This window comes from Myxine glutinosa, chromosome 8 (genome assembly GCF_964187855.1).
Source record: "Myxine glutinosa chromosome 8, kmMyxGlut1.1, whole genome shotgun sequence".
Lineage (NCBI taxonomy): Eukaryota > Metazoa > Chordata > Myxini > Myxiniformes > Myxinidae > Myxine > Myxine glutinosa.
The window spans coordinates 78,026,152-78,040,167 of NC_136268.1; the positions used below are offsets into that span (position 1 = coordinate 78,026,152).

The following is a 14,016-nucleotide window of genomic DNA, read 5'->3' on the forward strand; positions in this document are numbered from 1 at the left end:
CGTCATTTTGGGTCCTCTAAAGTCAACTGTGGGTCATGCACTAAGAGAATTAAAAACAACATGGCATGGCATGCTATTGTTGGAAATAGGGCTGGCAGGCTATAACTATTGACAGGTTGGGCCAGAAGAATCAGTAAACGTCAAATAGACCAATATTATCTCTTACATCTACATCAATTTGGTAGTTTTTGTGACAGGGTCCAAGCTGCACTTGTTAGACCAACAGCCGATTAAAAAGTCAAAATAATGGTTGTGGTTTAATAACCAGACTCATTGGCTTGATGGTTTGAGCTTCTGCTCTGAGTCTGGGAGATTGGCAGCTCAAATCCGACCCCAACCGAGTCGTACCAAACATTAAATAAACGGTGCTTGCTGCTTACTTGCATTTAAATAGGATAGAGCATTAGAGCATGGACAAACAACCATGGGTTGACAACCACCGTGTAGGCTTGAAGGGCCTAATGGCCTCCTCCTGTATTGAAATTCCTGGCAAGGGAACTCATATTTATAACCCTGCACATTTCCAGGTTTTAAGTTTTTATTTATTTCCACATTTCAAGTAAGAACGGCACTCGGTAGAACCTCATGACGTCATCGCTTCAGTGCGCTATTGTGGTTGTATTGTTTTTTATATGCGATTTAAATGAAATTGTTGTGGTAAGGGTGCAATACCCAAGAGAGAATGCTGCTTCCTTCTGTTGGAATCATTGTAATTGCTTCAGCCATTATTGTGCTCGGCAGGAAGACATTTATCACAATTCTTTGTATAAACAATCGTATCGTAAGCGATGTATTTTGGCGTCTTTTTCATTCTTGTAGTAATGAAATGGTTATGAATAGTTGTGAAAACATTCGAGAATATAAGGTGTGACTTTTTAAGACGTATGCCTTCACTCTATCGTCGTCTTTAAGCGTATCATTTTGTACACATTTGAATGGGCGGCCACTTTTTCCTGTGCCATCCCTAAATACGAGTACTATAGTACTCCATGATAAATATGCACATGAAATATGTAAATGATATCATATCAATGACTCTACTAACCAATTAATTATTTAAACAACATGAACTTAAGATAAATATTTTTAATTTTCTTTTAAATCCATTCAAGCTATTCATTTATTTAACATTTCCTCGTCGTCACATTACTTTTTCTAACTAGTGGAGCCGGTTGCGTTGCGGATATTGTTTGTTATACTGCAGTAATCGAATTAACCTTTATCTGGTGATAATGAGCAGCTTCTTTGAATCCCGACATTCTTTTGAGCAGGGCAAAGCAGCGCAGTGGTAGTCATCCACACGGCCTGGACCATCTTCGAGAACGCCAACCAGCTCCACTCCAATCCCACCAGTCTGAGAGCCGTCTACTCACAGGTGGGCATGATGGAGGGGAGAGGATGTGGAGTGGGAGAAGTAGGGTTGGGGGTTTTCATGATTTGCAAAGTGGACAAATACAAGGCATATCAAAATTAAATCCTCATTATCTGTTCATGCAAATTATTACAAGATTTCACATCATAATGAGATTGGCTATTAAGGTGCATTGCATTGAATATATAACCAGGCATTAATGGGTTAATGGGTGTAGGTCGGATTAATATATGGATAGAAAATATTGTGGGTAGGGATGGGGCAAAAGTGGGAGCGAAATGAGATGATAGGGTGTATTTGAAGTACTAGCAACAGTACCTGCCCTATGGGCGGGGCTTCAATTGGAAGGCCCAAATGAAAAGGCAAAATATCAGAAATTGAAGGCTTTTTTTTTTTTTAAACAAAGAAAAGAACCACCTTTAGAGGCCATTTTTTTCCATGGAGCAGGGGTTGGCCTGCTTTTTTTTTTTTTTTTTTTTTACTTTAAGCTATTTTAAGCTTTATTTACAATCTAAACAGTATTTGTAGAATTTCAATAAAAGCCACATCACCCACTGTTCATATTGGTAAATATTATTCCATCGTGTTTGGAAAAACTGGAAAATTGGAAAAGTTGGAAAATTGGAAAAAAAATTGAAAAACAATATAGCCTATTTTACTCCAGGGGCTCCCAGGATTTCCCACCCAAAATTTCGTTGCGATCGGTTCAGCCGTTTTTGCAGAACCTGGGAACAGACAGACAGACATTTGGTGAATTATAGTAGGATTTGAAGCTCCTGAATGGAAGAGTGTGATTGAACAGCCTCAGGAAGGTGGTTTCACAGGTGGGCTTACTGGGTGAATATGCATGCATCATGGAGGAGCTGGATGTGGGTCAGAGGGCAAGGGGAGAAGAGAATAAGAGACCACCGACCTGCCTGAGATGCGAGAGCAACAGCAATAGGCCTCATGCTTGGGCCTTATTGTCAGAGATTCTAATAATAGTGAGATCTTTACATCCCAGAGCTTCTTATGAATGTGAATGAACTAATGTAAACGCAATACATATCTGATGTGAATTGGCTAATAAAATATTTATTTGTTTTGATATAGGTGATGTGTGATAAATAATTGTGATATGATTTAACGTATGTGAAAAATTATTTATACAATGGAAGAGTGTAATTTTATCACAAATTTAGCATTACTTTGGTCAATTTTTGACGTTATGTTTATCGAAACTGGTTTTGCAAATTAGAAATACAGACATGTTGCATTATGATGTCTGAAATATTAGATAAAAAGCAAAAGAAGGAATTCTTAAAAAGTACAATAAAGCAAACATAATAAAAATTCATACCAATAATCCAAACCATGATACAAAGAACAATACTCATTGTAACTGTTTTTTTTATACTTTTATGAACATTCGAAAGCTTGGTGTTGACTTAATGGTTATGGTGGTGGCTTAAGATCTTGGGGTCTTGAGTTCAAGCTGCTGTCATGCTGTTGAATTAGCACCAGGTGGGTTTGACTCAGCCTGTCATCCTTCCGAGTAACATCTCTGTATGCTTTTTGTGGATATTTTTTCATTTATTTTCCATTTTAATTCAACAATAATCGGTGGGAGTATATATGTGAGTAACGGTTAATAATACTTGCAATAATACTTTTTTAAAAAAATTTGAATCCAAGATCGAGCCTCGTGTAAGAGCAAACATTAATGACAAAAAAAACGGACACATAAGACGAAATAAAGGGAGCGTGAGACAAGATGGGGAGAGAGAGGGAAGCACACAAGTACAACATTTGAGAGCAGAGACATCAGGAGATCTGTGGGAGGGAGAGGGCTTGGGGGAGGAGTCATGGGAACGGGAGGGGGGGGGGGGAAACATGGACAATGCTTGGACTTCCAGGAAAGAAGTCGGTATTTCAAAAAAGTGGATCTGGAGCGAATTAACGGGGGTAGAAAAGATCAAGGTTTTGGATGGGGGAAGCCCACAAGATGAATAGATGATAAGAGATGATGATAAGAGATTGTGGTGAGCAGCTGTTTTAAAGACCTGGAGGAAGGAGTTGGATTGAAGAGAGTGAGGGAGTTTGTGGGTATATAATACTTAATAACACAATTTCAAGGGCTGTATACTCACCTCTGAGCTGTCCAGCCTGGGTTTGAATCTCAGACCAAGTATAAACTGCCATCCCAGTATTCCGGCACGGTGAGTGATCAGTGTGTGTGCCATCCCTCGGATGGCCGTTACACTGGCATCCAGTGTGCTCGTTATTAGTTCATGGACGGCTAAGATCCCACGGTGTCTATGGCCAAATTCCAAATTCCTCTTTTAACCTTCACATCAGTAGCACAGCTGCACCCCCAGCAAGTGGTGCAACCAGCAGCCATGTGCTGCATATACGAAAGGAAAGGAAAGTACCACGTTTGCTGATGCAGCTTCGCCTCCATGTTGCCAGCTAAACTGCGTTGCAATATCTCAGCCGATCTGCCGATGCTCATTGCTGCTCGTCACATCAGTCGGGTGTCACAGACGTGCCAATGATTGCTACCATCTGTCGTATCATTGGCTCCTGCCACTCCTGCACATACAGCCGTCTGCATAATGGACACAACTGCCAATGATGGCAACCATTTTTTGAACCATGAAGCTCCAGATGTTTTTGTTATGTTTATCCCTTATTTACATTTTATTGCACTCTATTGTTTGTTGTACTACATATATAATACTAGCTGAGGTACCCGGCTTCGCCCGGGTTGAATAAGAATAATACAAATATATGATGAAAAGAACATGTATATTTTAGAGCAATATCACAGTACATTTCCTACATGACGTTTTGTCAATTTTCAATTTCTCAAAACCTCTTGGTATACAACATTTCTGGTTTTCTTACTTGTAGTCTAGGGCGATTAGTAATTTCGTGTTTTTTGTTTGTTAAAATTGATTTAGCAATGGATTCTGCTTCAGAATATTATAGAGATGTAAAAAAAATAGGGTTCCATTTTTTCTTTTACGTCTAATAGGTAGTAATTCGAAGAAATCCAAGATGGCCGCCATAAAATTTGGAAAATACACTTTTGTGCATATCTTTGTATCTAGATATCATATAAACATGAATAATATGTCCTTTTATATGTTTTCAGACCCAAGGAAGCCATATCTGCCATTGTTTTTACAGAAAAATGCAAGGAAATTAAAATAGTGGGCAATATACCAGCCAAAATGGAGACGGCCGTCGTGAAATCGGATCGTATAATTTCCCAATTAGAATCGATTCAATAAACAATCTTCACTGATAACATTTATTTTGAATACACACACACGCACACGCACGCACACACACACACACACACGCACACACATACACACACACCTAAACATAAACGATGAATGAACATAAACGATCACATAAACGAATGCCTCATTCATCCTCATCCATATCTATCACACGCGGTTCATTGATATTTGCTTTGTTGTTACAACTGTAACCCACACACCCACAAACTTCAGTACAAGGAATATTGTTATTGCGACAGCTACATCTTCCCATACACCCTTTCTTGCACCCACAGTTCACGAGATTCATTATTGCTTCTGGGGCTGGAGGATTCAGGCATCGACTTGGGGCATAAACCCCATCATCCGAAAGTAACTGCCAACCATACTCGACAGGTGATGGAAGGGACGGATGGCTTTCTGCTGCCTTTCTCCATATCATTGCGATATAATGTGCTCGCTGAACGTGTAACTTTAGCGAACCAGTGGTAGGTGGAAGACTCTCTCCCTCAGCAGCACGGTTGGAGAATAAGAACCAGCGAAGCTCGTTTACTTTCGTGTGAACTTTAGACTTGTACAGCAGACAGACGAAGCGTTCCAGCTGGGAACACACTTCTGGTGACGGATCAGTTTGTCCCAAAGACTCCAGAGCCTCCCATATCTTGTTGTCACATGTCATGAAGACCTTAAAGCACCAGTCCTTGCTCCTGCCAGCGAACCTTCCAGACATGTCACTTCCCGTGAATGCGTGGAATCCAAGTATTGCAGACGCACGTTTCTCTCCTAGCATGCCATGAATAGGTTGGACTGCAATGCTCCTCCTCAACTTTCCCTTCCCAGTGAGAAACCTCGTAGCAGGTGGTAGATCGTGAAATCTCTGAATCAGTAGGAGGAAGATATCGGTATCTGGCGAATCAATGATAACTTCTGCATCTTTGTCGACTGTGAGAGCATGCAGAATTAAGAGTGTATCGGCCTCTTCTTGGCTGTGCGTGAGTAGACTGTCTGGAACTTCAGTGTTGCCCGTGGTCTTAGTTCCTGATGTCACCATGAACTTCTTCAACTTGTTTGGATGAGCCTTGCTGTAAGATAGACACTTCACAGCCAAGTACTCTGTAAGCTCTGCCTTGGTCTTCACATTGGAAAGGAAATCTTTGAGTGAAATCTTCTGGATCAATGTACTATCCCTGACGTGATAGTATGTTGATTTCCCCTTTGTCCTCTTTAGGCGCATTTTGTCTTTCAGTGAGTTATCGATGTATCGGTCGAATACCAACCTCACGTCATCATAATGCACGGCAATATTTTCGAGGCGTTCAATGAACGATTGAGCAAAGTCACTGCATGTAATCATTTGTTCTGTTTTGGAGATCCCGTTAACAAGAGCCATGCCATCAATGATTATCACTCTATGGCGAGAAGTAGTCTCGTTTTCATTGATCACTCCTGATCTTGTGGTTGTGTCTGGGTTTTGGCTGATCTGAGAGGGTTCCTGCAAATTTTGGCTTGAGATTTCATAGTCAGTTGATGGGTCATTAGTTTCTTCCCCAGCGTGTGCTGCTGCATCATTCAAAGCGGCAATTCCCGCGTCTTGATGCTCATTGATTTCTGTCGAAATAGGTTCTCCTGGTGGATCATGTACATCCTGCTCTTCAGGCTCAGCCAGATGCTCAAGTTGACGAAGGATTTTTGCCTTGTCGTATGCCAACAAGAGGGATCCATCAGATGCAAATAAAGAATGTGGAACGATGCCAAATTCATAGGTGCCAATACATTCTTTCAGGTCGAGCTCTGGTCGGCTCCGTGAGATAACGATGAACCTCTGCAACAATCCTCGCTCTTCTTTGACTTTGATCAGCTTGTCGCCCGATCTCACTTCTGTTGTGGCATTCGAACTCTTGAATGTTCGAAGTTTTCTTTTCGTCATTTTGTCCCACACAGAAAGTTTTCCCTCAGCTAAACGATCTGTGGCAAATTGCTGGAACATCTGTTGTCCGATCTCGTCGCGCTCTAAGATGTCGCTGGACACTTTTTCATTCATGACTTCTTTGGTGAGCAGGTTGTAGACCTCGTCTACTTCCTCTTCCATAAATGGATCGCCATGTTCACGGAACACCCTAGAAAGCTTGGAGGCATGGCTCATCACCCGGGAAAGCTTTCCCCCCGTGATTTCGTGGTGTTGTTTTCTGCTCTGGTTTTCACCAAGACCATATCCCTCCGCAAACTCGTGCAGTGACTTTGACAGCTCAGGTGCAATGAGGAAGAACTTGTCAAGCGCCTTCTCATTTTGAGTTATCCCTACGATTCCTCCAATCACCTTCAGTGTACGGTTTTCTTGCTCAATGCCATGGTCTGGGGCTATTGATGTGAAGCCTGCCAATCCTTTTGTCACACAGAAGTTCCCTTTCATGAATTCCCTCCACAGTTCTGGGTGCTGCTTTTCAGTCTCCTGCATTGTTGAAATGTAGAGAGGGAGCAACCGAGCATAGTTTAGATGATCGTGAGCGAAGAAGTACTTCGTGAGAGACTCGATGCTCTCCATATGCAGCAGCAGATCACGTTGTCTTGTACTTCTAATGAACAGAAGGATAGTCTCAAACTGTTTCATGTAGTTCAGGATGAAGCGCTGTATCTTGTTTGTGCTGACCTCAAATTGTTCCAGTTTTTTGGTCATATCTCTGGACTCCATCATGGCCAATGTTTTTTTGAGAATGTCGCATAGATTCTTCTCTGGCTCCATGCTCCCGCTGATGTCTCTCTGATATGCCTCTCCCAGACGAACAGATGACTCGTTCAGATAGGCCCTTTCTTCAGGTTCCATTGCCAGGAATCTCTGGAAGTACAGGTTGTACAAAGCGATCAGTGTTACCATGTGTGCCTCCAGAGCTCGATACAAGTGCCTCCCATTTAGTATTTGGCTCACTGTGGTTGGCGAGAAAAGTCCAGCCTCGACCCATGCCTGATCAATTCCACTCCCTTCCACGTATTTTCCTAATGCAGCTAAGGCCCAAAACACAACATGTAGCTCACCAGGTCGGAAGAGGAATTGCTTCCTGATGTCCTCGCGTTCCACCCACAGCTTCATCGCCAGGTCGTATAGCTGCAAATCGAGAGTCATGACTGTGATTGCCTCACTCCCCATAACACGAGTTGTGATGTTGTGAGCTCTCATCAGACCCGTGTACAGTGTATCATAGTCTGTAGGAGGCGACCTTATCAACGGAGGAACGAGAGCAACATTGGTCTTCTCACTGGACGAAGATAGCAAGGAATTGAAGGCTCCCCACGTCCCCGGAGCTGTGAGTTTGACGTCAACTTCTCCTTCTTCCTCGAAGTTCAGGCATCCAATCATCCAGGTCATATCGGTTTTCTTGTTCTTGTCTGTCTCGGGTTTTGATGTGAGCAGCTTGCAGTCGCTCTTTCTCTTCTCGGGTGCTGGCTTCTTGCAGGTCAACGTTTTACAGCCAACTGCATCATGTATCGTTTGAGCTTTTGATGACCGGTCAAGTTCAATTGGTGGTATCATGGGTGATTTCTCCGGTGATACAGGCTGGTAGATCGCAATTGCTGTACCATGAAGGGTATTCATCCCGCAAGGAGTTGACTCTAGAAAATCGATGTTGTCCATGGCAAACCAGACGAACGTGTCCTGAACCAACCATGGTGGTAGACAGATGCCTCCGGTGGACTCCATTTGCTTCAGTACGGAGTTGGCAATGCTGGTCTCAATCTCCATGACCTTTTTGTAGGAGATGGCGAGGTCCAGATGTGCAAGTTTCTCTACAAGCGCCTTGGATCGTGTGTTTTTGTGTATGTCGAGAGCTAAGCCCACACTCAATGGAGTTTCAAATCGTTGTTTGAATGATCCATCCTCGCTTCTTGGTTCGTACGATACCTGTCGGTCAGATTTATAAGCACCGACAAAGTGCTGCGCCAACAATGATGCACTCACACCAATGGAGTCCTCCCTGTTGCTATTTCCTACTTTCCTTGTTCCCATGACTGCATGCTTGCAGAAGATGTTGAGCATCGGGGGTGGCTTGTAATCAGCAAAGGTTCCATTAAATTTCCATGCTGGGGAAGATGCGATGTCTTTCCTCAATATTTTCGCAGCTCGCAAAAGTACTTTAAAATCGTCTTTGATGCTGTCTGCTGTAATTGTGCTTGATATCATGTGGTCTTTGAGCTTTGTGGAAAGAATCTGCTCTGGCTTTGTTTTGTTTGAGGGCCGGCTGAAATGAACATCGGCAATGTTGTCTAGGATCAATTGTTTCAGGTATGGCTTATAACTATGGTTGTCTGAGACCGGAAAGTCGTGCTCCTTAAGTAAATTGACATAGGTTACATGAATTTCATTCATATTCAGCACAGCATTTTCAGTAGTATCATTCAACGCAGTTTCAACAATTTCAATGAGTTCAAGGTCTGATAACACCTGACCAAAGTTAACATTGGTTGTTTCTGTTTGTTTTTCCGTCTTAACTATAGCACGTTTGGCCTTAACTACACATGGTAAATGATATTTCATGTCCTCAGCCATTGCTTGCAATGGGTCAGGCGAACTTATGACACTGTTCAGTCTCACTTTCAGATTGTCATTACTTGTTTCTTGGCCAATGTTTCTGATCTGGAGTCCCATGTTCTTTGTTGACACATTGTGTAGTTCACTTCCTCTGTCTTCCTGGCATATGACACATCTGAGCGCGTCAAATGTCTGTTCTCGGGAACACCTTCTGGATGTTGACGTGCTTTCCCCTAGATCACTAGAACTTGGTCGTCCTCTCTTTTTCAGTCGGATTTCTGCGGCACTGCCTGATGTTGTTCCTTTCTCAAACCTAGCCTTTGCTCGATCAATGTGCATCTTATTGGTAACATCTTTGTAACAAGCTTTATGGTAGCGGAGACCTTTTGCGAGCAATTCTTCAGCAGAGGAATATTGCAAACGTCTATTCAATGATGCAAACTTTGTTTCACCATACGTGTACTGTTCCTCAGCACCTGCCATCAGTTTCTCGACAGAGGAGAGTTTTGGTTTCGTTACAAAGGTTGTATAGTCTGTTTGCCCTATGGCCATTTGGCATACAAAACAAAGTCCGAAATCTACTGACTTCTCAATCTTCCTGGGTGGTGAGTCACTCATCTTGAAGGTAGGTGTAATTTTCTAGACACTCTTGAACTGTCGTCGGTCCTGCAAAGATAGATACTACTATTCAGATTCACATTTCGTCAACACAGTCAAAACCAGACCTTAACTAGATGGTGGAAACTTAATTAACCGATTTCATGCCGGCCGACCCCACTTTGGCTGGTATATGTCCACTATTTTATTTTCCTTGCATTTTTCTGTAAAAACAATGGCAGAAATGGCTTCCTTGGGTCTGAAAACATATAAAAGGACATATTATTCATGTTTATATGATATCTAGATACAAAGATATGCACAAAAGTGTATTTTCCAAATTTTATGGCGGCCATCTTGGATTTCTTCGAATTACTACCTACTAGGGCATGCCCGTACTATATATAAGCTAGGACGTGCCCGTACGTGGGTGCCCGTTCCTTGCCAAAAAAAAAAAAAAAAAAAATTTGTGTAGGGGTGTGTGTGTGTAAACATCCTAGGGCGTGCCCGTACGTGGGTGCAAAAAAACATGCGTGCAAACAACAACAACAAAAAAAAACTTTGAAACCACGTGGCAGTAACGACCACAGAACCCCCCTCCCCCCCTCTATTTACATGAATGGTTTGGTCCATTCGCAACGACCACAGAACCCCCCCCCTCTATTTACATGCAATGGTTTGGTCCATTCGCAACGCCAAAGCGAACGGCGAACGGCTAAATCGCCATTCGCCATAGCTCGGTAAGTACTTGTCCGATTAATTTCAAACCTTGAAAAGGCACATCCTCGGGTCCCCAGCAATATACCTGGCAAGTTTAAAGTATATCGGACCCGTGGTTGTCGAGAAACAGCGGTCACAGACAAACAAACAAACGTACAAACGTACAAACAAACACACAGAGATTACTGGAATTATAGATAGATTAGACGTAAAAGAAAAAATGGAACCCTATTTTTTTTACATCTCTATAATATTCTGAAGCAGAATCCATTGCTAAATCAATTTTAACAAACAAAAAACACAAACAATATTGTTATGACATATGGGCCTGCACTATTGGTGCCAAGACATAAAGATTGCTTGGTTTTCCAACCCTCGAGCAGCCCACGTACAGCTAGCTGTCCATGGGAAGTACCCGGCATTGCCGGGCGGTGGAAGGGAGGGGAGGAGGAAGGGGAGGGGAGGAGACGGGAGGGGAGGAGAGGGTGGGGAGGGGAGGAGAGGATGGGGAGGGGAGAAGAGGGGGGGAGGGGAGAAGAGGGGGGGAGGGGAGAAGAGGGGGGAGGGGGGAGGGGAGAAGAGGGGGGAGGGGAGAAGAGGGGGGAGGGGGGAGGGGAGAAGAGGGGGGAGGGGGGGAGGGGAGAAGAGGGGGGAGGGGGGGAGGGGAGAAGAGGGGGGAGGGGGGAGGGGAGAAGAGGGGGGGAGGGGAGAAGAGGGGGGGAGGGGAGAAGAGGGGGGGAGGGGAGAAGAGGGGGGGAGGGGAGAAGAGGGGGGGGAGGGGAGAAGAGGGGGGGAGGGGAGAAGAGGGGGGGAGGGGAGAAGAGGAGGGAGGGGGAGGGGGAGAAGAGGGGGGAGGGGAGAAGAGGAGGGAGGGGGAGGAGGAGAGGGGAGAAGAGGAGGGAGGGGGAGGAGGAGAGGGGAGAAGAGGAGGGAGGGGGAGGAGGAGAGGGGAGTAGGAAGGGGGGAGGTGAGGGGGGAGGGAGTGGAGGGGGAGGGGGGAGGGGAGAGTGGAGGGGGAGGGGGAGGGGAGAGTGGAGGGGGAGGGGGGAACGGCTAGCTTGGCAAGCGATAGCAGGCTTTTTACTTTTATTTTTACCTCAATGAGGGCTATATATATAGTCCGTGCTTGGAGCCTTAAAGTTCAACATAAAGTTTTTTTATGAAAAATAATGCAGATGTATAACAATCCACCAATGCAAGTTCAGAAATGAATGCAGATCCTTTACTTTGCGATACAAACGCAATTCCCGCCATTTCCACTCACGATCGAGGCCTCCACAGTGACCGTGCCTCTTCTTCCTCCTACAACTTCGTCTCACTTTTTTCACTCAAAATGCACGAAATTCTGCCGCATGAAATTATGTAGAGGCCTCGTCGGGGGGATATAAGGTAGATAACGAAGGCGTTGTAACAGAAGAATCAAAATAAAAGTGGAAGAACATAAGGAAATGGGAGCTATTCTGGACCCACAGCCAAACCCGACAAACCATTGCAATACACCCCGAACGTCTAGCGCCGCCACAAACCACCATGGAATTGCAGCTGGCGCGGTTTTTTAAAACCATTGATATTAAAATAAAACGTAGCCTAAAACCACCGGGATTTTATGCTGATTCCGAATCTGTGTCTAAAACTTTTCTCCGATGTGTAGTTCTTGAGTTATAAGCGGACATCCAGACAGACAGACAGACACACACACACACACACACACACACACACACACACACACACACACACACACACACACACACACACACTCCTCCTTTATATATAGAGATGTAGTTTTGACTATCACTGTGATAGTGATTTAAAGATGTCATATAAATACTGTGACAGCGAAACACTTAACAAAGAATGATCAGGATGAAAAAGAGAAGTAAATAACTAATTGAAAATATTAATCTACAGTAATTATACAGCACATTGGTGGAAGAAACTAACTCTCATTGGGGGGAAAACTGCAGGATACATTTAGTGAAAGTTTGAGGAGGTGACCCAATTCTACTGTTACTGCTTCACAGGAAGCAAAAAAAATAAATGGGACAGGACCAGGGAAGACAGTGACAGAACCAGGGGGAACACACTGAGTGTACAGGAAAAAAACTTGAGGACGTTTCCCAAATACATGTCCGGTCGACAGCATGTGAAACTGAAAGAAATAACAAACTAGAAAGCATCTGAAAATGCAAGGCCCATCCGCATCCATTTGTATTCATTCACACTTCTTCTTCCATTTGCTCAAAATAATGAAAACACTTTGAATCTATAACGGCACTCAGTAGAGAGCATACCTCCACCTGGTTGGCCATATCCCTTAATGGAGCAGAATCACTTAAAAAATTCTACTAGCCGGATCCGGATCTTCACCAAAATTGAATCGATTCTTCCTCGTCACACACGCAACCGTCCAACAAGTTTCGTCCAAATCCGTCCACAACTTTTTGAGATATCTTGCTATGTATCGTTTTTGGCCCTATCTCCCAATGGTGAAGTATCACTTAAAAAATTAAATAATTCTCATATCCGAATCCATCTTCAGATCTTCACCAAAATCGAATCGAATCGTCCTTGTCACACACCCAACCGGTCCACCAAGTTTCGTCCAAATCCATCCACAACTTTTTGAGATATCCTGCTATGTATCGTTTTTGACCCGATCTCCCAATGTTGAAGAATCACTTAAAATTCTAGTAGCCGGATCCGGATCCGGATCTTCACCAAAATCGAATCACGTCGTCCGCGTCACATGCGCTACATCTCTGACAAATTTCCTCCGAATCCGTCCACAACTTTTTGAGATATTTTATTCACAAACACACAAACAAACAGACAGACAGACAGACAGACAGGGGTGAAGACATAACCTCCATCCACCTTTGTTGACGGAGATAAAAATACAAACTGAAAATTGATGATTTTATGCAGCCTTCACCTTTGAGCTTCAGATCTAAAAAAATAATCAGCTTCCAGCTTTTGATTGGTGGACCAATTCTGTGACCCAATATGCAAATTCTTTAAATTTCAAGGTCAATTGGGTGAAAATTGGCGATTTTATGCAACCTTGACCTTTGACCTTTTGAGCAAATTAATAATTTGACATATTCTCATAATAAAGCTTTGTTGAAAATTTGATGACAAAACACAAATGGTAAATTGAAATTTCAGGTCAATTGGATGAAAACTGATGATTTTATGTGATGCTGACCTTTGACCTTTTGACAAAATTTCCAATTTTCCTTCTCTGTATTATAATAACAAAAGCTTTGGTGAACATTTGATGACAATAGCTCAAATCGTAAAAAAAAAAGTCATGGCCCAGACAGACACACACACAGAGACAGACAGACACACCCAGAAGTGATTTTTGCTCACATACGTAACTTGTAAACCACTGAAGGAATTTTTAACAAACGTAGAACGGTGTATTATTACGCAAATATGAGCCGATTCAATTTTGGGTTGAAAAGGGTCAAATATCATGTGACCGTTAGCTGGCAGTAGCATATGTTAGTTACCGCGATAACTTGTGAACCACT

At 43.2% G+C, this 14,016-nt stretch overlaps 1 protein-coding gene across 13 annotated transcripts in view; it reads left to right on the top strand.

Moving 5' to 3' along the window:
* LOC137412005 (breast cancer anti-estrogen resistance protein 3 homolog) overlaps window positions 1–14,016 on the top strand; it is a 224,856-nt gene that overhangs the window by 178,460 nt on the left and 32,380 nt on the right. For all 13 annotated transcript variants that reach the window (XM_078783406.1, XM_078783409.1, XM_078783410.1 and 10 more), the window contains one exon: window positions 1,272–1,375. In XM_078783406.1, coding sequence (XP_078639532.1) covers window positions 1,272–1,375 — 104 coding nt within the window. The remainder of the gene's footprint in view (window positions 1–1,271; window positions 1,376–14,016) is intronic.